Raw genomic sequence first — 25,597 nt, forward strand, 5'->3', positions numbered from 1 at the left:
GGAGGCGCATTCCGGGGCCTTTCCATATTCTCTTTCTCCTTCTTCAGCAGCAGTTACCGGGGAGTGAGGGGGTGGGGACACACGTGATGGCGGGGTGGTGCTCGCGCCGGGAGGAACCGGGCGTCCGCGGAGAGACCTGGGTATTGGTCGAGACGCCCAGCCTGCTCCCCCTTCTGGCCCTAATTCCCCGTGCGATCTCAACAAGAGGCTTGGTATCTCTGTTCCTGTTTCCCCTGTGACCCTGCTTTATTCCAGTGTCATGTGTGGGTCTCCCTGACCCCCTGTCCCCTACAAACTCCAGGGGTGGGGAGTTGGTTCTCTCCTGGGAAGGATCCCCAGTCTGCTCTTAGTTATTGAAGGCAGCCTTCTTTTTTTTTAAGATTGATTATTTATTTATTTATTTATTTATTTATTTATTTATTTATTTATTCATGAGAGACAGAGAGAGAGGCAGAGACCCAGGCAGAGGGAGAAGCAGGCTCCAGGCAGGGAGCCCGATGCAGGACTGGATCCAGGAACTCCAGGATCATGACCTGGGCAGAAGGCAGGTGCTCAACCGCTGAGCCACCCAGGGGACCCGAAGGCAGAATTTAGAGAAGGGAATTTCCTGAAAGGTGAGCCTCCCTGTTTCCTTCTTAGAGGAGGCAGGAGAGGCAGCACCTACCCTTCCCCTTCATTCACTCCTTGACTAAGCATGAACTGGCCTCCCACCTGCCTGCCAAGCATCTGATGAGGCACAGCGCCAGCCCTGGAGAGCTACCATCTGAGTCAGGAGCCTGGCAAGAGGGCAGATGCCTCAGACCAGCGTGGCACAGGCCATCTGGGATAGAAGGACACCCAGCGTGCCGTGGTGCCGAGGCATGGGTGCAGGTGTGAGATGTGGCACCCTTGAGGCCTTGCAGCTCCACTCCCATCCTGTACTGCTGGGGCTCTTGTGGGGAATGGGCAGTGCCTGGCCAGGCAGGGCCTCGTGGACTCTCACCAGCAATGTGGACTTAATCCTGCAGCTGCTGGAAGATTCTCAGCAGAGAAGAGAGGGGGTTCAGAAAAGACCCCCGTGGCTGGGACTTTGAGAATAGCAGAGGACAGACCTCCATGGTCTCCCAGGCACACAGTGATGACAGGAGATTTGGGAAGTCGATTCCCTGGAATCTAGTGGCCGACGGGCTGAGGAAAGTGGGAGAGAAGTCGGAATGAGTCGCAGTCTCCCAGTCGCACACCCCGCAGACAGTGGTCTGTTTATTCGGTGGCGCCAGGTCCAGACAGCAGCTGGAGAGGGGGCCTGCTGCCCAGCAGAAGGCCTGCAGCGTGTGGCCTGCAGCATGTGGACCGGGGGCGGGCAGAGTGCGTGGACGTGGGGCCGGGAACACCTGAGACAGTCAGGCCCCACCACATTCGGGTAACAGACAAAGGGAGGGAAGAGAAGCCCCAGAGGAAGGAATAGGCAACAAGGAGGAAGAACAGGAGAGTGCCTGTCCAGACACCGAGAAACGTCCAGAAGAAAGGAGAAGTGAGATAAAGGCCATTAAACATGTATCAGAAACGGTGACTGCGAGGTCAGCAGCCACCTCATCAGGAGCTGGTCAAGGGGTTACTGAGGGCTCAAGGCAGGGGCCAGAGGGATGAGGTAAGGACACCGGCTGAGCGTAGACAACTCAGGAGCTTGGCAGGGAAGGGAGAGATGCTTTGTGGCCAGAGGCAGGTGGAGGTCAAGGGGGGAGGCTCCCCAAATCTAAGCGAACGGTCAGGAGCCAGAAGAGTGGGAGGCTGAGGATGGTGAAGAGGTGGTTGGGGAGACGACGGGACGCAGGGAGAGAGGCCAACAGGGTGGGGGTGGGGTGCCCCGGGCAGAGAGGGAGGGACCCATTTCCTCTGAGGCGAGGGGCAATGATCTGAGGGTGGAGGTGACATAGGATCAGGGTTGGGTCATTGGGGATAGTCGACCAGTGGACAAGGGGAGAGGGTGGCACGGGGGGAGGAATCAGCAGAGGCAGGGACCCACCCCAGAGGAGAGAAGCCTCTGCACTGTGTGGCATTTTATAGCCTCGTCATTCACCTTCCACTCAACTGACATGTAATGAGCACCTGCTGTGTGCTGGTCAAAGTGCTGGACCCTGGGGACGCAAAGCATGTTACACCTGACACGATCCTGTCCCAAAGGGGCTCGTGGTCCCATGGGCTTTCACTCAAAGGTTCATCCCCGCAGCAGCTCGGAAGGCAGTCTCAGCTGGGTGGCCACAGCCTTGGCCAGCCTGTTCCCCTCAGCAGGGACAGGACAATCGGAAGGCAAACAAGTATTCACTTTCCAAGCACCCTGCGTGTCCCCAGCGGTGGGCACCGGCCACAGGGAAGGAGGCAGGAATTCCCAGCCCTCGTCCACCAGCCAGCACCCAGCTACCCAGGGCGCAGTGGGAGAAGCTGTCCCAGGAGAGGGCAGAGGCACACCTTCTGGAGCACTCTGCCCCCACCCCCTCTAAGGGAGGAGGAGGGGCCTCTGAGACTCCTCCCCCGTGGTTGCGGTGGAGTGGGGGAGGGGGACCTGCTGACTTGGGGATCTCAGGGTGTGGTCACCATCCCCACCCCAGGGCCTCTGAGGTGGAAAGGCCCAGGCCGGCCCTCTGGACGGGAGCCCGCCCCTGCTGCCCAGACATTGGCCACAGGGAGGAAAGAGGTGCAGCCAGAGGCCTCGGCAGCTTCCTATGCAGCCAGCCCAGCCCTACTCACCTGAGTAGGCAGCCGGACTAGAAGGAGCCTTCGGGGCCCTGGTTCCCTGTCCTGTGCTGAGAACTGTGAGTGACCCCTCAACTCCCAATGGGGCCCGGGGAAGGCGGGGTCGTGCCCTGGCAGCTCTCCCACCCTCTCTCCTCCTTCCCTGACCTCCACCTGGTCTTTTCCTGCACTCATGCTGAAACTCCCCTGCCAGGTGCCTGGCGGGCAGGCACCTCACCCTCCTCTCTGGATCCCAGGCCTGGCACCCACCCCTTGGGACAGACTCCAAGAGCCGCCCCAGGCAGCGGTGATTAAGGCAAAGGAACTGGCCTTAGGGATCCCTCCACCTGGATCCCCCTTTGGGACCAGCCAGGGGGCCCTCTAGGAGGAGCAGGGGAGCTGAGGCCAAGGAGGGGGGGCAGTGAGCGCCCTTGTCTGTATGCCCTCCTCCCAGCAACTGTCTTACCTCCCCCCCACCCACCCTTGGAGAACAGCAGCCCTGGGCTGGCCCGGCTGGTTTCTTCACACCTGGCTTGACCTTTCCCTCCCCATGACTCACCTGCAGCCCCAGGCTGACCCTAGAGCCCCACTGCCCAGCCTAAGGCCTGACCCATGAAAGAGCAGCTTCTTGGGTAGCCCCCTCCCAACCCAGCCCACATTCCTGGCCACCAGTTGTCCTCCCCACCCACAGCTCCCAGGGCAGAAAGGAGCAACCTCCCAGGCCCCTGGCAGCCCCCATGGCTCTGTGGAGTCCCCTGGGTGATCTCCCCTGAACCTGAGCCTTATGATTCACCTCTCAGTCCCCAGCCCCCCTGAGACGGGTCCACCTGCCTCCCCACTTCCTTCCTGAGCGCCAGGGGCCGGCTTCTCACTCAATCTGTTGTCTCTGCCTTTCCTGGAGCTGTCTGTGTCCAGTAGTGGGGAGGGCCAGGCCCAGCTGATGCAAACATGGTCAGGGTTCCAGACTAGAAGGTCAGGGGACAGTTGAGGTTGATTGGCGTTGAGGGAAATGGTGCTGCCAGGGACTGGGTCTGAGGGACATAGGGGTCCTTGCTCAAGTGCAGGAGGCTCTCTTGCCAAATTGAGGAAGGATTGTGGTGTTGAGGGGACTTCCAGAGCAGCTGCTTAGGCACAGCAGAGCCTGCAGGACCCTTCTGCCTAGCCCAGGCTCTGGGCTCCTATGGGTCCTCCGAGTGGAGGTCCACCGTGAGGCATTGGGTGAGCAGGGCAGGGGGCCCTCTCAGGGCTTCCATGTCTGTCCTGGGGGCTGAGCCAACTTGGCCTAGGAGAGGAAGCCAGAGGAACCAAGAAAGGTGCCAGAGGGGGGCCTTCCTGCCTCTGCTGCACGCAACTGGAGTGCTCCTGGAATCTTCTCAACTTGTAAATTACTATCCCCCCCCCCCATAAAAATAGCTTAAGGAGGGGCTCTGGGGAGGCTCCCTAGGTTAAGCATCTGCCTTTGGCTCAGATCAGGATCCTAGTGTCCTGGGATCAAGCCCCGCATAGAGAACTCTACCTCTGCCCCTATCCCCACTCGTGCTCTATCTCTCTGTCTCAAATAAATAAATAAAATCTTTTTTTTTTTTAAATAGCTTAACGCCATTGCAAATATTTGGCGAATATGGGCAATCTCACTCTAATGACTATTAGAGGGAATCCCTGGGTGGCTCAGCGCTTTAGCGCCTGCCTTCCGCCTAGGGCGTGATCCTGGAGTCCTGGGATCAAGTCCCAGGTCAGGCTCCCTGCATGGAGCCTGCTTCTCCCTCTGCCTGTGTCTCTGCCTCTCTCTCTCTCTCTCTCTCTCTCTCTCTTGGTCTATCATGAATAAATAAATAAAATCTTTTTTAAAATAATAATGACTATTAGCATTTTGGCTTCTTTTCATCCATTCTGCTTTACTCTGTGTGGGAGAGTTTTTACAGACCCCGGGGCATCCCGGTACACTGACAATGGCACTGCGATTTTTCACCTACTGTGTCATGGATTCAGTACATGGCAGGTGCCACTGAGAAACAAGGCATGGTCCCTGCCATCAGGTAGTTTTCTGTCCCAGAAGAGAGATGGGCTAGCAGACCCACAGGTAGGATCTGGTGTGGCAGGGGTGCCTGCAGGATGCCGTGGGAGTGCGCTGGAGGAGCTGTCCCCGGAGTCCCCAGAATCCCGCCAGTCGCTAGAGAGAAACTTAGGATTGCCTCCTGGCCAAGGAAGGGGGACAGCGGCTGAATCCGAGAGGTTCCTACCATTCAGCCTCCTCCCTGAAACCCTCTGGACCTACCTGGTGCTTTGTTAGGGGCAGACTTTTTTTCTCATCAACGGTAGTTTGGTCTTTTCACGTTTTCCACTCCTTCTTGTTCACTTTGGCCATTTTGCCTTTTTCCTAGGAAAGTATTCATTTTTCCTAGATTTGCAAAATCTCCATTTTTAAATTTCTCTATGGATTCCTTCGTGACCGAAAAAATAAATGGTTTTTCTAAGTTTTTCATAGTGGAAAAATCGTATATTTTCCATCTAAGGGACATAAGGTCTGGTATATATCAAGCCAAGCTGATCGATTACGTTATTGAAACCTGTGTTTCCTTTGTAGACTTCCTTTTGTTTTTGTCTTTTACTCCAGTTCCAATAGAGGTTTATTACATCTCTCGCTCAGATTTTCTTTGTAAAGATCTTGTACTTTTAGCAGGTTTTGCTTTTTTTTTTTTTAAGGTTTTATTTTTTGTTCATGAGAGACTCAGAGAGAGGCAGAGACACAGGCAGAGGGAGAAGCAGGCTCCCTGCGGGGAGGACTCAATCCCTCAATCCCAGGACCCCGGGATCACGTCACGGGATCACACCCTGAGCCAAGGCAGATGCTCAACCACTGAGCCACCCAGGCATCTCAGGTTTTGCTTTTTATATTTAACTACAAGTTTGTTGGCAGTGCACACAGATTTTGACTGTCCTGGCATCACAGAGTGTGCCTTTGTATCATCCCCTGGTGTCCCTCTTTACCCGGTGGGTGGTTTCAACCTGAATCACCATCTTGCTGTTACAAGCAGGGCCACTCTTTCTATTTTATTGGGTTTTATTTTTTGCACTTGCTGGTATCTCTCAGTATCCTTCTATATTCAACATTATCATGTTTTTACGTCTATTTCATATATATATCTCCTACCACTGAATTTGGAAACCCAAACTGACTGTCTTTTTGTTGGGATAATGCACTCTTTTCAGAATCTTTAACGGGTTTCCTTTTCCCCCTTCTATCAGGTTGCTCCTGATTGTCCTGTTCCTCTGCTGTCCTGCTACCCCTTGCATTTCATTCGTGGCTTCTGCTTTTCCCTGCGGCTCCTGATCAAACATCCCCTCTAGGATGTGCAGAAGGGAGGGATGCTTTTTCTCAACACTCCTCCTCCTGGAACTCATAAAACCCCGTCAGTCTCCGGATAGCCGTGTGTCTTTTTTCAGCTTAGAGAAATCTCTTTGTTGCATGAGTATTGGGGTCTTTGCCTTTTACTTTCATTTGCACGTTAGCTCTCTTGACTGGCGTCTCCAGCTTTGTAGCTTTGCCCCCTCTATGTCTTGCCTCTGCGTACATCAGTTCTGAGATATTTCTCCTGCTTTCTCTTCCAGGCCACAAATTTGAGTCTGGAAAGGGACTGTCCTCACCTTCAATGAGTAGTACATGATATATTTTAAATTCTAAAGTAGTAGTCTTTTTTTTTTTTTCTTTAGTGTCTTACTTGAATCTCCTGAAGATTTCCCTTTTGTTGTTGTTCCAGTAGTCACTGTGTTTTCCAGCCCTTCTATCTTGCTAATAGCAAGATTTTTTTTTAAATTAGATAATGTACTTTCACGGTTTTTAAAAATCAAAGCAATAGGGTGCCTGGGTGGCTCAGTGGTTGAGCGCCTGCCTTTGGCTCAGGTAGTGATCCTGGGATCCTGGGATACAGTCTCACATCAGGCTCCTCGAAGGAAGCCTGCTTCTCCCTCTGCCTGTGTCTCTTCCTCTCTGTGTGTGTCTCTCATGAATACATAAATGACATCTTTTTTTAAGATTTTATTTATGTATTCATGAGAGACACACAGAAAGAGAGGCAGAGACACAGGCAGAGGGAGAAGCAGACTCCATGCAGGGAGCTCGAAGTGGGACTCGATCTTGGGTCTCCAGGATCACACCCTGGGCTGAAGGCGGCGCTAAATTGCTGAGCCACCCGGGCTGCCCTGAAATCTTTAAAACATAAAATAAAAATAAAAGCAATATTAAAAAGTATATAGTAAAAATCCCCACACACACACCTGCTTCTGTGCCCTGTTCTCTCCATCAACTCATAAGTCACCACTTTCATTAATTCTTTCTCGATTCTGCCAGAGTTTCTTTATGCAAACACAAACCTGTATGAAAACACATTTGATTACTTGCTTTTCTGTCTCTCTTCCGTAAAGGTAACATGCAGTACACACAACACCGCATCTTGCTTCTTCTTTGCCTTTTTGATTTAACAATATATCTTGGAGTCTGTGCAGAGAGAGTATCAGTCTCCTTCCTTAGAGCTACATGGTTTTCACTGTACGGATGTATCAGAAATTCTTCAACCGGTCCGCTGGTGATGGGCCCTTGAATCGTTTCCCATCTCTTGCTATTATGCACAATCCTGTAATAGATAATCTTTCACCCCACGTGCAGATAAATCAAGGATAAATCCCAGAAGTAGGATTGCTGGGTGGAAGGATAAACGATGGATATTTGTTAAATTTTGCCAAATTGCTGTCCCTTTCCTGGGGGCTTATACCAATTTACATTCCCACCAACACAGATGTGAGTGTCTGATCCCCCACAGCCTTGCCAACCAGGTGTCAACAAGATGTCGTTTCCTGCTGATCCAATAGTAAAATATATGATCTTAGGATAGCTTGAATTTGCATTTCTCTTTTCAGTGAGAGTGAGCATCTTCTCATAGATTTAAGGACTGTTTGTTTTCCTTTTTCTGTTAACCTGTTCAGAGCCAGTGCTCATTTTTCCATTGACTTATTGGTCTTTTACTTATTGGTTATTAGGAGGTTTTGCCATACGAAGGAAAACAGCCCTCTATCTCTTACAGGAGTTGTCATGTAAGTTTCTCTTCTGACTTTGCTAATGTTATTTTCTGGCCACGCAAATGACTTAAGATGCACTTACGTGGTCAAATGTATGGCTTTTAGAGTTTGAGTCTCTGCTTTTTTGTTTGTTTGGTTTGGTTTGGTTTGAAGATTTTATTTATTTATTCATGAGAAACACACAGAGAGAGGCAAAGACAGGCAGAGGGAGAAGCAGGCTCCCTGCAGGGAGAGCCCAATACAGGACTCAGTCCCAGGACCCCGGGATCACTGCCTGAGCCAAAGGCAGATGCGCAACCACTGAGCCACCCAGGTGTCCTTCTGCCTTTTTTATTTTTAATATACAATTTTGCTTATGTTTTTCTCTTTAAGTATTTTTATGGTTTCGCTTTTTATGTCTGAATCTTTGATCTATTTGGGGGTATATCCGAGTGGACAGAGTAGGATGTCAACCCACCTTTAATTATTTTTCTGGATGGCCATCCACCTATCCTGCCACCTTTTACTGACAAACTCCTCTTCCTACCCGGATTGGTGATTGGTCTTTAGCACGTCCTGACCCTGCTGTATTAGGGTCTTGCAGCCCGGGTAGATTTGGTTGTTCTCTTTGCTCCACCTCTCTCCAGCCACTGTCCTGTCAGAGGAGTGGGGTTTATGTGTCTTTTCTCACTGGGGCTGGGATGAGCTGTTGAAGTGTCCCCACTAGGCGCGGCCCTAGAGCAGAGGAATGGTGGTCTCTGCCAGTGGGCCAGCCGGGCTGGGCAGCCTCTTCTAAGACACCATCAAGAATTCTCCCTGCCTGCTGCCTCCTCGGCATCCCCAGCCTGTTGGGCAGAGAGTGCTGAGCCCACCTGTTTGACTCCCTGTCAGCTCCTCGGGGTCACCCTGCTTTCCCCCTAGGGTCCTATGGTGGCCTGGTCTGCCCCGGGGTCTCCTGGGTTCCAGCTTCTATCTCAGGCCCTCTACTCCTGCCAGCCAGCCCTGCCCAGGAGCTGGCACAGCCCCTTCCTTGAGGGTAGCGTCCAGGAGAAGAGAAGAAGCAGGACATGTTTAAGCTGCCATGTTTCCAGAATTCCTAGAGCCAGAGCTGCATCATAAAGGAGAGAAATTACTACCAGGGGTAGGGGAGAGCTGGAAGGGCCTGTCTTTCTGGATAAGAAACAGTGAACACCTTGGAGTAGTAACATTGAGAATCCAGAAGAGTAAACAAGTTTAAGGGAGGTTTTCTCCCCTTTTTATTATGAAAAAATTTTTAAAGATTTTATAATTTATTCATGAGAGACACACAGAGAGAGGCAGAGGGAGAAGCAAGCTCCCTATAGGGAGCCTGATGCGGGACTCGATCCCAGGACCCCAGGATCATGACCTTAGCCAAAGGCAGGTACTCAACCACTGAACCACCCAGGTGTCCCTATTATGAAGATTTTCAAACATGCAAAGAAGTGAAAAGAATATTATAATTAATATAATTATACCTATTACTTAGATTTAACAATTCTTGTCAAGTTAGTTCTCTCTCTTTTTTCTTTTTGCTGAGAAATAATAAATTCCAGAATTTATCCTATCTCATCCCTTAAAAACTCAGCCTGTATGTCTTTTTTTAACAAGATTTTATTTATTTATTTATTTATTTATTTATTTATTTATTTATTTATTTGAGAGATGTTGAGTGAGTGAGAGAGAGAACATGAGCAAGGGGAAAGAGACAGAAGGAGAAGTAGGCTCCCTGCTGAGCAGGGAGCCCTATGCGCCCCGGGGATTCCAGGATCATGACCTGGGCCAAAGGCAGACGCTTAACCAACTGAGCTTCTGAGGTGCCCCAGCCTGTATGTCTTAAAAATGTTTTTTTCCATAACCTCAATACTATACCCATTATTATATCTAACAAAATTAATATTAGTTCCTTCATATCAGCTAAGATCCAGGCCATAGTCAAATGTCCCTCATTGTCCTAAAACAAATCTCTCATAGTCACTTTGTTTGAACCAGAATCAGCTCAAGGATCATGCATCTTATTTGTCTCTTAAATCTCTCTTGCTGGTTGCCTCCCTCTTCTCCTGCCTGGACAGGGACCAGAGTGGTAGCCCCATAGGACATCTATTCTAGATTTGAATTTCTGCTTCCTTGTGGTGGGGTTGCCATGTTCCCCTAGCCCCTGTGTTACCTGGGGACTGATAGGTCCGAAAGGCTTAGGCTGGTCCCCAGCCTCGGGGACTCTAGGTCTCTGCTTGAACAACCGAGATGGGGCACCTGGATGGTTCAGTGGTTGAGCGGCTGTCTTTTGCTTGGGTCATGATCCCAGGGTCCTGGGATCAAGTCCCACATTGGGCTCCCTGCAGGGAGCCTGCTTCTCCCTCTGTCTGTGTCTCTGCCTCTCTCTCTGTCTCTCGTGAATAAATAAAATCTTAAAAAAAAAAAAAGAAAAAAACAAAAACAAGATGATGCCAAGATGGGAAGGAGGAGGGGAGGAAGGTGAACTTGGTTTCTGGGATATGCAGCTTGTAGGGTGTACCAAGGACCCCCAGGACTCCACTCAGGTTTTTGCTCCTGGAGATGGTCTTGCAGGTAGTTAAGCTAACAGATCCGGCTGGGCTTCCCCGGGACAGGAGAGTGAGAAGCAAATGGGAGACCCAGTATCAAGGAGTTAAGTGGAGGAAGAGGAGCATGGCTCACAGCCCAGGAGGCACCAGAGGGTGAGGAGGGAGAGGCCTGTAAGGACTAAGTCCTGAGGAGAGTCAGACCCTCCAAGGACCACTGCTGTCATCAAAGGAGTTGTAGGACCCCCGGGCAGTGGGCTGGACGTCAGAAGCAGGACGGCAGACACATACACACACCTTCAACACGTGGGCTCCGGAAAGGAGGCAGGATGAGCTGGGTCCAGGAGCACACATTTTCTTTTTAAGATGGAGAGACCTGGAATTTGTTGCCACGCCAAAGGGCCTGCAGCCATCAAGTGGGAGGGTTAGTGAGAGGTTTGTGGAGAGGCAGCTTCTGAGCAAGAGGCAGTGGGATCCTCAGGGGCCCATATTCGGGAGGCCCTCTTGGACGGGGGAACCTGGTCCCTCCAGTGGGGAAGTGAGGAGGTGCGGTGGGTACAGGTGCAGACACATTTGGAGGGACAGGCCCCTGTCACATCTCTCTCCCTCGGTTGGCTCACGATGACAGCCTTTGCCAGCCAGCAGTTTCCTTGACAGACGGTTTCTGATTCCTCCTGGGCGTCAGCCAGCCTTATCCAGAGCACAGAGCATGTGAGTGGCAAAGGGGCTCCACCCCCCACCCCACCTACCCTGAGGAGCAGGCCGAGCACACAGTCCCATGAGGTCACCAAGAGGCTGAGGGCAGAGTCCAGAGCCGAGGGCACTCAATCGAAACCCAGAACCAAAAAAACGGAAGTGTCACCCCGCTTTCTTTCCCACGTCCCTGAGTGTAGAGTGTAGGGTGTAGGATCCCGGGGGCGGCTTGACGCCTCCACAGAAGCCAGCCCTGGGAGCGGGGAGAGCATGACAGCACCATTCTATGGATAAAGAAACAGAGGCGCAGAGATTCAAGGGGCTGCCCGGGGAGAAGCTAGGGCACCAGCGACACAAGAAGCCATTTCTCTGAATCCTGCGTCATTCTCCCCGCCCCCCTTTAATCAAATGATGATGCCTCTGCTCTAAGCCCCACAGAGGAACCTGACCTCGGGCTACTGTGTTCGTCTTCGCAGGCTACAGGCCGAGCAGTAAGGTTACACTGAGCCTCACCTGGGCTTTAGTACAAAACGAGGGGTCTGAGCCCCGGCCCAAACCTGTTACACCAGACTCTGGGGACAGCTCCAGGCGTGGTTCCCTCCGTTCTGAGGGGACCCCCAGTTCCCCCACTGCACATCAGTGGACTTGTGGCTCAGGGCTGGGGGTGGGTACAGTGAGGCCCGGACTCCGTCCTGGAGATGGCGTGCTCAGGGAAGGGAAGGACGCCAGCTCTGGGCACCCTGCAAGGCTCCCTGAGGCAAAGATCACAACCCATCCTCCACTCTCCCTCCGCTCAGCTCTGGAGGCACTGAAGTCAGCAAAGGAGGTCCCGACCCCGCGGCAGCCCCCCTGAGCCAGTCTCTGGGCTCCAGTCACTGGTTTGCAGGCATTTCTTTTGCCTCTGGCTTCAGAGAGCTGATAGGATTTTTCTGGTTACCACAAGCCTCCTGTGAGGGTTTTGGGGAGAAGGGGTGAGGACAGAGCAGCCGGCTTGTTCTGTCCCCTCCTCCACCGTGTGCCTCTAGAGGGCCAGGCCAGGCGTGAAGATGCGGTTGAGGGAGGAGGACACCACTGGGGAGCTGCTGTGGTCACACCTCCTCTTGCTGAGGGGAAGCCTAGACTGGAAGCCTGAGGAACCAAGCTCCTTGACCAAGAAGAGCAGGCCAGAGCTGTGTGGGTTTGGCTCAGCCCCTGTGGTGGGGGGCCAGAGCCCCCTGGGAAGACCCCAGGCCTGGGGGGCCCAGCTTCTTACAGAGGAGGAACAGCACGTGGGCTGCCTTTTCGGTGGTCCCAGTCTCCTGTACTGTCACTCTTGGTTCCTGCCACAGGAAGACCCTGCTCCCTAGTTCTCCAGCGGGGCAGTGCTGAGGGCTCAGGTCCCCACACCCATGTCCTCTCTCTCCTTCCCCAGCTCCTGCCTGCTGCCAGCTCAGAGTTTCCGGCCTTTCCCATCTTCTGGGCCTGGCTCCATCTCTCCTGGTGACCTATTTTGCGTGTGGCCCATGTCCCCCAGGGCGGGGGCAGTGGGATTTGTCATGTGTGTGACAAGTGGGAGGACCCCAGGCCTCTCTGCCCTCAGTGTTCCAGGCTTCTGAGTCCCACCTGGGATGGGAGGGGAGCAATACAGGAGCTTGGAGGGCAGAGTAGGGCATGAATCCCTGGCTTGTTCTGGATGCGGTCTGCCCAAAGGGCCCACACTCCAAATCTACACCACGCCTGGCTCTCCTTGGGTGTCCCTGTCCTGGGCCCACAGTGGGTGCAGGGAAGGAGTGGTCTGGGGGGGCATGGGCAGGGGAGGAAGTAAGACCAGGGCTGGGGACAGGAGGGTTACTGGAATGGAAGAGCAGGAGACAATGGGTCTGGGATCCCGGTGGAAGGTGGGGTCAGAGCCTGAAACAGGAGAGAGACCAGGCCCAGGGGAAGCTCTTGGTTGTGGGGTTGTGGAGAGGCTAGTCCCTGTCCCCTTCTCCGGGTCCTTAGAGAGTGGGGACGCAGGCATACTTGTGCACGTATTAGACACCCAGGCGAGGGTGCATGCGTGCATCTTGGAGAGCGAACCGGGAGGGGACAGGCTCAGGCAGTCAGGCGAGTGGACTGTGGTGTGGTCAGAATCCCTCCTGTCCTCTGTGAGGCTGCAGAACTCCAGACACTGACTCCGTCTGATGCCACAGCTGCCCAGACCCCTTCCTCTTTGACACGTTGCCCCCCCGCCCCGGCACCCCACACACAAGCTTCCTCTTCCCCATCGCCCTGGGCACTGGGGGAGTTGAGGGCCACTCCGTGTCCTGTCTACGCCAGCCTGGGGCCCCAGCACCCAACTGCCCCCTCTGCCCTCTCCCAGCTGTCTGGCCTCCCCTCCCCCAACCTCGGTTTGGCGCCATCCTGCTCCCTGGCTGTATCTGCCCTGGGATTCAGACCTTGCCGGTGATCAGAGTATGGAGTAGGAAGGCCGGCGCTTCCCTGGACACATAGAAACACCCCCGACCTAAGACCCCCCCCACTTCACCCCCCCCACCCCCCCCCACAGCAGGCAGCCTCTGTCTCAGGCAGCACTTCCGCAGCCCTGACATGAAATGGGCTGGAGGCTCAGCCTCCTGCCACCTCAAAGCCACTTCTTGTTTCCTTGTTGCCTTGTGCCAGCCCTGGGGTTGTGCCCCTTGGCTCCACCCCTAAAGCCTGCCCAGGGCTTCGTCCCAGCAGCTCTGAGGGGACAGGATGGTGGACATGATTGCCAGGCTGACCAGGAGGCGGAGTCAGGCCCTGCGGGGACAGGTAGGGGGCCGTGGCATTTGGGGGCAAGCTCAGCCTCTGGTGGGGATGGCCGAGGGCCTCGGGATCAAGGTGCCACTAGTGGGCCTCTGTTCTCTGGCCCTCTCAGGGGCTGGCTGAGCGGAGCTTCGGAGCAGGACATCTCAGACTTCGGGGACTCCTCCCTGCTTTCCTCTTCCCTTTGCCAAGGCCTTCGCCTGCCTGGGAGGGGCTGCAGGGGGACCCTGAGAGATGGTGATCAGCGCAGGGGCAGAGGCAGGCCTGCCACCTGCTTGTGGGCAAGGGGAGGGCTGCGGGGCTGGGCAGCTGGGCGTGGTGAGAGCCAGAGCCCCTCTTGCCGCTGAGGTAGGAGACCACTTCCCCTTTCCTACTGTTGTCCCCCGTGTCTCTGTTGTGATTGGGATCTGGGCCCCGAGAGCTGTTGGTGCCTAGTCAGGGCCCCACTGATGGGCTGTCACTGGGTGTTGCCTGGACCTCCAGGAGTCGTGGGCAGGGTGGCAGACCCTGCTCTAACCTGCACGAGCTTCCCCTTGAAGGCCAGAGGGCACAGGGGGACTGGCCCTGCCTGGCTTCCAGTCTGATCCTGGCTTTATCCTAGCACTGGAGGGGCTCTACAGGGAGAAAGTTCTAGAGTTTGAAGGGGCCTCAGGGCCGCTGCGTGTGGTCCAGCTCCCACCACAGGGCTGTAGCATCACTGACAGGGGGTTGGACTTTGCCTGCTCCCGTCCAGTGAAAGCCCCTTCCTACCTCCTGAAGCAGCCTGTGTCTCTGGGGCAGCCCCTCCCAGGGGCCCTGCCCTGCCCCCATTTGGCCTCTGGTCTGCAGCCTGGAGCCCCACAGTGCGATTCTGCATCTTCTCTTCCTCTGACAGCCCCCTCATGCTGAGAGCCTAAACATCCAGCTCCTAGGTCTCACCTCTGTACCCACTAGGGCTACTTCGTGTGAGATCCCCATCACCCTGGCCAGCCTGGGACTCCCCATGGACTCACAGCCAAGACTAGCAGCCTGCAGGTGGAAATCCCCGCTCCATAGAGCCTGGCTCCTTCCTCAGCTCATCTATGCCCCACATGACCTCCCAGCCCCTGTCCCAAGGAGGGGAAGGCGCCTGCCTCAGCAGGTCCAGCTGGGGCAGGTGGGAGATGTGTCTGGTCACCCACCTTCCTCTGTCCACTGCCTCCATCCTGGTCTCCCAAAGAGACTCCTGTGCTGAACCCCCACTCCCAGGAAGTCCTTGTCCAAAGCTAACTTGAGTCTCCTGTGGTGTCAGGTGTGTTTGTTTGTTGTTTGCTGCTGAAATGTGGCTTGGAATTGGCTTTTGTACTCAAGCAATAAGTACTTTTGGTGGATTGGATGTGTGCTTCAGGGCATTGGGCCAGCAGCTAGAGGGCAACTGGGGTCAAGTACATCATCCTGGGTCCCCTGCTCAAAAACAAAACCCCATCTTTGGGGTCAGAGGAGGTAGGCAGATGAGTGGACAACCCAAGGCGGAATGCTGCCAGCCCGAACAGAGGGATGAACAGCATGTCCGTGCGCCAGACGTCTCTCCTGAGGGAGAAGGCCTCTCCCGGAGGCTTGGAGCAGAGCACCAGCAGAGGAGCAGGATCTGGGTAGGCAGGTATGAGAGCAGAGAGTTCCAGGCTGAAGGACCCACTGGAGCAAAGGTGCAGAGATAGGAGGTGGCTTTGTGTTTGCGGGAGGGTCCATGGGCCGGTGTGGGTGGAATATGGGATGGCTGCGGTGGACAGAGAGAAAGGAGAAGTGGGGTGGGGGGTTCTGTCTCAGCCACACAAGCGCTTGCAGGGTGAGGGAGAGGAGTGAGGATCTGGTGTATCCAGCTCCTCCTGTTCCCTCCATGCCTGGGACCTGCCCCTGATGATCTATAACTCTACCACTGCTTTTCTGACACTTTGTCTCCTGCTAGCAGTAACTACCACGGACAACGTGCTGTGCTGTGCATTTCACTTCTCACCCTGCTCATCTCCCTCCCTGCTCCCTGACCATTTACACAGGCTGCCCAGTAGGGATGTGGGTCCCTTTGTTCACTGCTGCGATCCCCAGTGCCTAGAACAGTGCGTGCACCGGACAGGTGAATCTTTGTGGGACAAACGAGTGTGTTTTTAGGCGCCTTCCTAAGGCCCAGGGAGATGCCACCTTGACATGACCGGCTTCCCCTCTTGGGAAGTTTACAGCTTAGTGAAGGCATCACAGGCAGTTCTGTGATTAAAAAAGGCGGGGCGGGGGGGGAGGGTGATTGTACAAAATTTTGAGAAAAGTTTAAAGAATAAATAAATAAATAAATACCCCATCCCCATAACTATACTGCCCAGAGGAGATAACTATCTCTGTTAGCATTTTGGAGGGTTTCTAAAAACACAGATTTGAAACTATATACTTGCTCCCCATGTCGAAGTCTGCATTTCCCCCGTAGCATTAGATCATCCTAGAAACAGTCTTAATCTTCTGGTGCTCTTCCGCTGCCTGGGGTTTAAGAGTGTCCTTATCTATCCCTCTGGCCAGCTGAGGGTGCTGGGCGATGGTGGGCACGCCAGAGGAATCTCAGGAAAGGTCTTGACCCTGACACCTGAGCCGAGTCCTGAAGAAGGAATTGGAGTGGGCCAGGTGAAAAAAGGGGTGGGGATGGGCCTAGGCACTCTGAAGGATCCAGGCCCATAAAAGATATACAGCAGGGAGGGTGGAGCCTCCAGCAGCCCCAGGCTACTAGAGCATAAAGTTCAAGGCAGGGGGCCAGGAATGGCAGGAAATAAAGTAGACAGAGAGGCGACAGGCCCCTCCGGTGCCCTGTTAAAGGCGTAGACTTTGCCCCGCAGGCCGCAAGGAGCAGTGGGGTGTTGAGCATGACCAGAGGTATGTTGTGTGTGGCCGGACCCTCCAGCCCACCTCGCTTTCCTTTGGAGGGCACGAGGGGCTCCTCTTTCCTAGCTCCTCCTTCCTTCCTCCCATCTGGCTTGCCTCTCTCCCTTCTCTGCAGTTGATCCTGAGGTCTGCAAAAACCACATTCAGGAAGTTTCAGTCCCAGATCAGAGGTGGTACGGATTCCAGTCCCAGAGATTTCAGGGACAGGAAGGAAGGAGGGGTGGGGGCTGTAGAGTGCAGCAGGGCCCTGCCCCTCTGTGACCTGAATGGGGAGGAAAAGGAATGGGGCCCAGGCCATGTCTCTATTCCTGCCCAACCTCTGATTGGCCCCCTGGAGTGCACAGTGAGGGCGCAGCTGGGAGAACTCAAGATATCGATATTTTATTATTGCTAATAAATAATGTAAGTGCCCTACGCATCTGGGACATTTCATATTTGACAATGCCCCTTCACGAATATTTCCTCATTCTCTCTTCACTACAATTTCCGGAGCGGGCAGGGCAGACATTGCGCAGCGGCGGGACTGAAGCAGGGGGTACTCCAACTTGCCCAAGGTCGCCCAGGTGGGAAGTGGCTGGGTCGGGACTGGGTGACCCCGGAGCTGCCCTGACGGTCACGCCTCCTTCCTGCTCCCACAGGTGGACGACCCCCCGGAGCCCGTGTACGAGAACGTCGAGAGGCAGCCCCTGCCCACGTCACCCGGCACCGCCTCGGTCCCCCGCCCCCCCGCATGGGAGACGCACAGGGACGCGGGCAGCGGGCGCCGCTACTACTACAACCCAGACACGGGCGTGACCACCTGGGAGTCGCCCTTCGAGGCCTCTGAGGGCGCCGCCAGCCCAGCCACCTCTCCGGCCTCGGTGGGCAGCCGCGAGAGCCTCGAGACAGACTGGGGCCAGTATTGGGATGAGGAGAGCCGCAGGGTGTTCTTCTACAACCCGCTGACGGGCGAGGCCGTCTGGGAGGACGAGCCGGAGGACGAGCCCGAGGACGAGCCCGAGGACGAGCCCGAGGACGCGCTGGAGGACATGCAGCCAGGCCTGAGCCCACTGGACCCCGGGGACCGCAGGGTGAGGGGGCGGGGCCTGGCCCGGGTGGGCGGAGTGACTGAGGCTTCAGGCCCCGCCTCCTGCCCCGCCCCGGGAATGAGGGTGAGGGGCGGGGCCTGGCCGGGGGGGGGCGGGGTGACTGAGGCCTCGGACCCCGCCTCCTGCCCCCGCCCCCCGGGAATAAGGGAGAGGGGCGGGGCCGGGGAAGGGTTGGAGGGGGGGCGGGGTGACTGAGGCCTCGGACCCCGCCTCCTGCCCCTCCCCGGGAATGAGGGTGAGGGGCGGGGCCTGGCCGGGGGGGGGGGCGGGGTGACTGAGGCCTCGGACCCCGCCTCCTGCCCCCGCCCCCCGGGAATGAGGGAGAGGGGCGGGGCCGGGGGAGGGTTGGAGGGGGGGCGGGGTGACTGAGGCCTCGGACCCCGCCTCCTGCCCCTCCCCGGGAATGAGGGTGAGGGGCGGGGCCTGGCCGGGGGGGCGGGGTGACTGAGGCCTCGGACCCCGCCTCCTGCCCCCGCCCCCCGGGAATGAGGGAGAGGGGCGGGGCCGGGCCGGGGGGGGGGGTTGGAGGGGGGGCGGGGTGACTGAGGCCTCAGACCCCGCCTCCTGCCCCCGCCCCCCGGGAATGAGGGTGAGGCGCGGGGCGGGGGGGGGGGAGGGGTGCGGGGGGTGCGGGTGACTCAGGCCTCAGGCCCCGCCTCCTGCACCCCGCAGTCCCCTGGACTGCTATAGAGGGGCGTGGCCTGGTATGAAAGGGCGGGGCCCAGGGTCCCTACTGGCTCGGAGAGCGTCTGACTCTGTCTCCTGCTCCTTGCAGCCCCCTACCCCTGAAACGGACTACCCCGAGTCGCTGACCAGTTACCCCGAGGAGGACTACTCCCCCGTGGGCTCTTTGAGTGAGCCTCGGCCCACCTCTCCGTTGGCCGCGCCCCCGGGCTGGTCTTGCCATGTGAGCCCCGAGGGCCAGACACTCTACACCAACCACTACACCCAAGAGCAGGTATGGGCAGCGGGCAGATGTGCCCGGACAGCCCCCCGGTCACTCCTCCACCTCGTCCTCACTAGTAGTTCCAGTAGTTCCCCTTAACACCATAAACCGCAGCTCCTGGGCCGGTAGCCTGCACCTGACCCTCCAAACTCCTTGGGGCTGAATTGGGCTCTGGTACAGGGGGAAACTTTGCCTGCCTCCCATGAGGTGGGCTGAGAGCCCTGACCATCCTTCTTCCCACAGTGGGTGCGGTTGGAGGACCAACATGGGAAGCCCTACTTCTACAACCCAGAAGACACCTCAGTTCAGTGGGAGCTGCCCCAGGTAACCAGCTGGGATAGGGAGAGCCTTGGGGAGAGAGGAGGGGATTATAGATGACGTCTCTCTCTCCTCAGGTTCCTGTCCCTGCCCCTCGAAGCATCTGCAGATCCAACCAGGACAGTGAGACCCCAGCCCAGGCCAGCCCCCCTGAGGAGAAGGTAAGGGAAGGAGCTCGTAGGCCTTGGCAGGACCCCCACAGAAGACACAGGGGCTTCCTGAAGGCTGTGGGGGCCGGGACAGACTTGGGCATGTCTCCCCCACAGGCCCCAGCGACTAGCCTGGGCCTGGGTCTGGGTCATCCCCCACCCCCCAGGGATGCGTGAGGTTGGGAACTGGGAGAAAATCTCTCCTCCTGGGCTGAGAACTGGCACCCCACCTGCACCAGCGGCAAGGAGGGTTCAGTGGTGACTCAGGCCCAGCCTGTAAGGAGTTGCTGGCTGTGGAGGAGACTAGCCTCTGCCCCCTTGTGGCCCAGCCCCTTAACTGCCTCCTCTTTCCCCTTGGCTTTCTAAGATCAAGACTCTGGACAAGGCCGGTGTGCTTCATCGCACCAAGACGGTGGACAAGGGGAAGCGGCTCCGGTAAGAGGCGGCTGCACCCAGACCACGGCAGAGTGGGCCTTAACGATGACATTTACCGAGCCCCTCCCGGCTCTTGTTAATCCTTATAGCAGCTTGCTAAGAAGTCGCATGAGGACACTGAGGCACCTAGAGGTAGTAACTTGCCCAGGGTCCCTTGGCTACCAAGTGTTAGAATTGGGAGTCCAGCCCTCACCGTTGGATGGCCCAAGTTGAGCTGTGTTCTTAAGCTCTGTGCCCTGCTCCTGGGGGTGGAAGGGGGCCTCAGCTCAGGGCCAAATGCAAGCCCAGCCCCCCACCCCCCCACTTCCCTACCTCCACCTAGGAAGAAGCACTGGAGTGCCTCCTGGACGGTGCTGGAGGGTGGCGTCCTGACATTCTTCAAGGACTCGAAGGCCTCAGCTGCAGGCGGCCTGGTAAGGCCCAGGCTCCCAGGGTAGGGACACTGCCTGCCCCCCACCTCCAGCCCCATCTGCTCCTGACTCGTGCAGCTCTTTACTTGATCTGGCTTGTCAGAGGCTAGGTCTGCAATAGTGGATCATGAGTGACAAGGGAGCCGGGCCTTGGCAGGGGGTGATGACAGTGGATTCAGCCCATGACAAGCGCTTCCAGCCACCCTGGGCATGGGGAGCAGTCCTTGAGGGTGGCCGCTCCAGCCTGGGAGGCAGGCGGACTGGGGACTGGGGCCCCTGCTCCCCGGGACAAGGGCTGTGCCTTTCCCTTTTCCTCTCCTGGGTGGGCAGGCAGCAAAGGACCTGCGAGCCCAGGACCGCTGGGTTCCAGGAACCCTTGGGTGCCCCTTCCCCATTCTGGCCCTTGAGCCAAGGGAGCCTGGTGGATTGGAGGCAGGGGCTGTGGCAGGCCTGTCTGAACTGCGGGCTCCCAGTAACTCTGCTTCCCCCAATGATTCTCCCACAGAGGCAGCCTCCCAAGCTCTCTACCCCTGAGTACACAGTGGAGTTGAGGGGGCCCTCTCTCTCCTGGGCCCCCAAAGAGAAATCTAGCAGGAAGAATGTGCTGGAGGTGAGTGGTGGGGGTTGGGAGGAGAGGGGGCTTACTGGTAGCTTGAGATCCTCACTAGGCCAGCCCCAAGAAGGGGAACCTGGGGAAAGTGGGACTGGAATTCTCAGGACTCAAAGCCAAAGTTGTGCCCACCTTGTGGATCTGACCACAGAGTTTCCGGGATCATGGATTCTGCAGTTCCCTCTCCAGGAACCCAACTACAATCACCAGAAGATGACCAACAATCCAAGGATGAAGGGGGCGAGACTACAAAAAATAGGAGGTGTTTTGAGTCTGTCACCATATCTGCGAGTTCTTTCCTTGTGGCCTATGGGATGTGGGTCTTGTTAGTGAGACATTTGTTGCCTTTATACTATCTTCTTCTACTTATATTTGTTGTAATTTATATTTTTTAACCTGTATAGAATCTGCTTTGTTTTTAGGTATGGTTGAGGTAGGGGATCTAACATTTTCCCCCTACAGAAAGAACCAGTTACTTTAAAATCTTTTATTGAATTGCTCATTCTTTCTTAACAGATCTAAAATACTATTCTTTTTTTCTTTTGTAAGATTTCATTTATTCATGAGACACACACACACAGAGACAGAGACATAGGCAGAGAGAAAAGCATGCTCGTCTCAGGGAGCGCAATGTGGGACTTGATCCCCAGACCCGGGTTCACCCTGTGAGTCAAAGGCAGATGCTCTACCACTCAGCCACTGAGGCGTCTCTAAAATACTTTTCTTATCTGGACTCTTATCAGTCCAGTTTCCTTTCCCATATCATTCTATATACTTAATTCCAATTGCTTTATAATAACCTCTTTTGATGTCTGGTAGAGTTAAGCTCCTGCTCTTTGACCTCCTTTTTCATACATTTCATAGCTAGACTTGCATATCCCTTTACCATATGTCAGCTGGACAGTTTTTATTTAAAAAAAAAAGAAAAACTATCTTGGGATTTGAATAGAATTGCATTGAGTTTGAGGAGAATTGACATCTTTGCAATATTCTAGGAACACGGTATCATATATTCATTTCTTAATGTCCTTCAGAAGACTTTTAATGTTTTCATCTCAAAGGTCTTGCCCATTCTTTGCTGTAAATTTATTCCTAGGTACTTTATGTCTTTTATTGATATTTTTAATCTTTTTTAAAGGATTTTATTTATTTATTCATGAGACACACAGAGAGAGAGGCAGAGACACAGGCAGAGGGAGAAGCAGGCTCCATGCAGGGAGCCCGATGTGGGAGTCGATCCCGGGATCCAGGATCACACCCTGGGCTGAAGGCAGGCGCTAAACCATTGAGCCACCCAGGTGTCCTTCCTTTTATTGATATTATAAATGGAACCATTCTTCCATTTGTTAATTAGTTATTTGTGGAACATAAGAAAGCTACTGCATTTTGTATGTTGAGCTCTTGATTTTGTATCTAGCCATCTTACTGAATTCTCATATCACTTCCAGTAAAATTTATTTTTTATTTTTATTTATTTTTATTTTTTTTTATTTTTTATTTTTTTAAAGATTTCACTTATTCATGAGAGACACAGAGAGAGAAGAAGAGACACAGGGAGAGGGAGAAGTAGGGTCCATTTAGGGACCCTGATGTGGGACTCGATCCCAGGACCCTGGGATCATGCCCTGAGCCAGAGGCAGGTGCTCAACTGCTGAGCAACCCAGATATCCCACTTCCAGTAAATTTAAGTTGATTCTCTTGGGCCTTTTAGGTTGTCCATAATTTCATATGCAAATATGTTCTGTTTCTTCCTTTCCAATACTTAATTTTTCCTATTGCATTGAGATGCCTGGAATCTTTAAAAGAAGTTTTTTCCTATTGCATTGATTAGGACCTCTTCAGCATGATGAATAGTAACAGGAATAATAGGCATTCTACTCTTGTCCTAGACTTTAAAACAATGCTGCTATTTAGGTTTCTGGTAGATACTTTTCTTTTCTTACTTCTAAGAATTTTTTTTAATTTTTATTTATTTATGATAGTCACACACACAGAGAGAGAGAGGCACAGGAAGAAGCAAGCTCCATGCACGGGGAGCCCAAAGTGGGATTCGATCCCGGGTCTCCAGGATCGCTCCGGGGGCCAAAGGCAGGCACTAAACCGCTGTGCCACCCAGGGATCCCACTTCTAAGAATTTTTAATAGGAATTACCTGTTGGATGTCATCTAAAACAGTCAATAAAATGTATTGCCAGCTGCACACAAGTTCCCAAGTTGGGACTATGGAAGAGTCAAAGGACTACTAACAAATAGAATTCCTGTCCTCAAAAAAGGCTGAATAAGACTTAAAATACAAAGGAATGAATACAGATTTGGAGGCATGGTCATTGAGATGGGTACCTGTGATATGTTTTCTTCCAAAACATATTTAGTCTCATAGAGCAGCACCAGTGGAAGATGAAGAAGGAGGCTCAAGGTAACTTGGCAATTATTAAAACAGAATTTCAGAACTAGATTTTAGAACTCCTATTTCACTCCCCTTGTTTTACACCCAGGAAACTACCAAAGGCAGAAAGAATATTGATTTGGTCTAATGCTTTGCCTGGATCCAGCAAAATTAGCTTCCCAGGCAAATCTGAGTTAGAATGGAACTGACACAGAGCATCTACTGTCTGTCACTACTCCTTTAAAGAAAAAGGGTGGAGAGGGGTTGGGTGCACCTGTTCCTGCTGGTAGTGACCATCAGGCCTGGCTACAGAGTCTTGGGCTAAGAGGCCTAGTCTTCAAGGCTGATGGAAGGCAGAAAAATAGGACTCCTTCCTGTAAAGCGGCAGGAAGACTTCCCTCCTCCTCCTAGTTTTTGATCCACCACTCTCCATTCCCTTTGTCCAGACTCCATAGACTGTTAACTGGGAGAGGCCTTAGGTAATAGTTTGTCTCTTCCTTTTATAATAAGGAAATGGAGAAGAAAGGGAAGGTAAATTGCCCCATGGGCATACTGCTACTGAGTGTCAGAAGATGGTTCCTTTCCAGAGGGGCACTTCTCCTCTGATTATACTGTTCTTGGGCTGCGAGCTACATTTTATGTCACAACTCCGTACATACATACTGTCAAGACATAAGCAGGTTTTTAAAAATATTTTTTAATTTACTCATGAGAGACGCAGAGAGAGAAGCAGAGAGATAGAGGGATAAGCAGGCTCCTCTCATGGAGCCTAATGTGGAGTCGATCCCCAGACCGGGACCACGCACGCCCTGAGCCAAAGGCATTACTCAACTGCTGAGCCACCTGGGCGTGCCAACATAAGCAGTTTCTAAGACAAACGTAGTATACATTCTGATTTTTTCTATATTGTTTGTATTCAAAAATAATATTTTGTGTTTTAGTGCTGGCTGTGACCTTCCTCACTCACTCATTAGCCACTGCCTGCAATGAGAAAGTCAGTGAGTTAGGTAACTTTGTTGGTTGGACTCGTGCATTTATTTGGTGTGAATCAACTTGTAGGATACAGCAGCTAGGAAAATAGAAACACCTCTCTCTCCTCCTCCCCAGCGAATGATGCCTATGAGACAAAGTCCAAAGGGGACCAAAGTAAATTGCTTCTGGAGAGAGTAAGGTGCTTCTGTGTTAGAGTTGCACAGTTTGTTCACTGCACGAGGGTACTTGGCCAAGGGCCCAGGTGAGCAGGATGAAAATCTTGCGTATACTCAATGCCAAGCCACATACAAAGGCCTCCCCAGAGAAATTGTGGGGCCATTATGGACAGACATGGGAAAATTCTGGAAGTGTAGCATGCATGGGATTGTTTTCAGGATCCCAGGTCTGTCATGATTTTGCTTCCTGTGATTATGGACTGAGATGTCCTAATAGGACCAGAGATACACATTGTGAGAGGCATGGGAAATGGCGTGAATCACTAATTGTCTGCATATGTGTTTCCTCCAAGGCTCTTCTTTAAGTCTCTGCTGCATAAGAGATGTTCAATCCAACGGGAGAATCAGGTAAATCTGAGGAAGATAAAGTCCCATGGCTGGAGAGAGCAGGGGAAATGCAGAACTAACTATGTCCTTTCTGTTTTCTAGGAGGGTTTTTTCTGGAGAAGGCGGCCACTGTGGCTTCGGGACATGTACAGACCTCTCAATGCCACACGGAAGAAAAACATGGCACAGAAGCTACACGACAGGGATTCTTCTGATGAGGATGAGATTTTCAACAAGGAACCAGGGTACCTGATTGGGGACAATTTATACTTCTTTTCTAAAATGAGTTAATTATGAAAAGTTTAATTGTTCCTTTACAGAGTTAAAGGCATTCTTCTTTTTTTGCAGAGAGAAAGGTGATGCGCCAGCAGAGAAGCCTCAGGCTACAAATTCAGCTGCTGAAGACCTGGGTGAGGAGAGCGACAGTGAACTCCGAACTCCGCATGTCATCATCCTCAAGTGACCTTGTCCTGCCTCAGGCTGTCTAAAGTTTATTTTCTTTTTATTTTTATTAAAAAATTTATTTTTTTTATTGGTGTTCAATTTGTCAACATATAGAATAACACCCAGGGCTCATCCCATCAAGTGCCCCCGTCAGTGCCCGTCACCCAGTCACCCCCACAGCCTGCCCACTTCCCCTTCTACCGCCCCTAGTTCGTTTCCCAGAGTTAGGAGTCTCTTATGTTCTGTCTCCCTTTCTGATACTTCCCACTCATTTTTTCTCCTTTCCCCTTTATTCCCTTTCACTATTATTTATATTCCCCAAATGAATGAGACCATATAATGTTTGTCCTTCTCCGACTGACTTACTTCACTCAGCATAATACCCTCCAGTTCCATCCACGTTGAAGCAAATGGTGGGTATTTGTCGTTTCTAATGGCTGAGTAATATTCCATTGTATACATAGACCACATCTTCTTTATCCATTCATCTTTTGATGGACACCGAGGCTCCTTCCACACTTTGGCTATTGTGGACATTGCTGCTAGAAACATCGGGGTGCAGGCGTCCCGGCGTTTCATTGCATCTGTATCTTTGGGGTAAATCCCCAGCAGTGCAATTGCT

At 53.5% G+C, this 25,597-nt stretch overlaps 1 protein-coding gene across 6 annotated transcripts in view; it reads left to right on the top strand.

Annotated features, from left to right (window-relative positions):
* LOC140606895 (rho GTPase-activating protein 27-like) overlaps positions 1–25,063 on the top strand; it is a 29,897-nt gene extending 4,834 nt beyond the window's left edge. For 3 of the 6 annotated variants that reach the window (XM_072780979.1, XM_072780978.1, XM_072780980.1), the window contains 11 exons: positions 17,294–17,725; positions 18,519–18,701; positions 18,933–19,013; positions 19,085–19,168; positions 19,524–19,591; positions 19,914–20,004; positions 20,507–20,611; positions 20,763–20,873; positions 24,498–24,552; positions 24,634–24,776; positions 24,880–25,063. In XM_072780979.1, coding sequence (XP_072637080.1) covers positions 17,294–17,725; positions 18,519–18,701; positions 18,933–19,013; positions 19,085–19,168; positions 19,524–19,591; positions 19,914–20,004; positions 20,507–20,611; positions 20,763–20,828 — 1,110 coding nt within the window. In that variant the 3' untranslated portion in view covers positions 20,829–20,873; positions 24,498–24,552; positions 24,634–24,776; positions 24,880–25,063. Of the gene's footprint in view, positions 1–13,618; positions 13,785–17,293; positions 17,726–18,518; positions 18,702–18,932; positions 19,014–19,084; positions 19,169–19,523; positions 19,592–19,913; positions 20,005–20,506; positions 20,612–20,762; positions 20,874–24,497; positions 24,553–24,633; positions 24,777–24,879 lie in introns of those variants that run through there. The other 3 variants (XM_072780984.1, XM_072780981.1, XM_072780982.1) reach the window with 3 other exon arrangements.
* Positions 25,064–25,597: the final 534 nt, after the last annotated feature.

This window comes from Canis lupus, chromosome 16 (assembly GCF_048164855.1).
Source record: "Canis lupus baileyi chromosome 16, mCanLup2.hap1, whole genome shotgun sequence".
Lineage (NCBI taxonomy): Eukaryota > Metazoa > Chordata > Mammalia > Carnivora > Canidae > Canis > Canis lupus.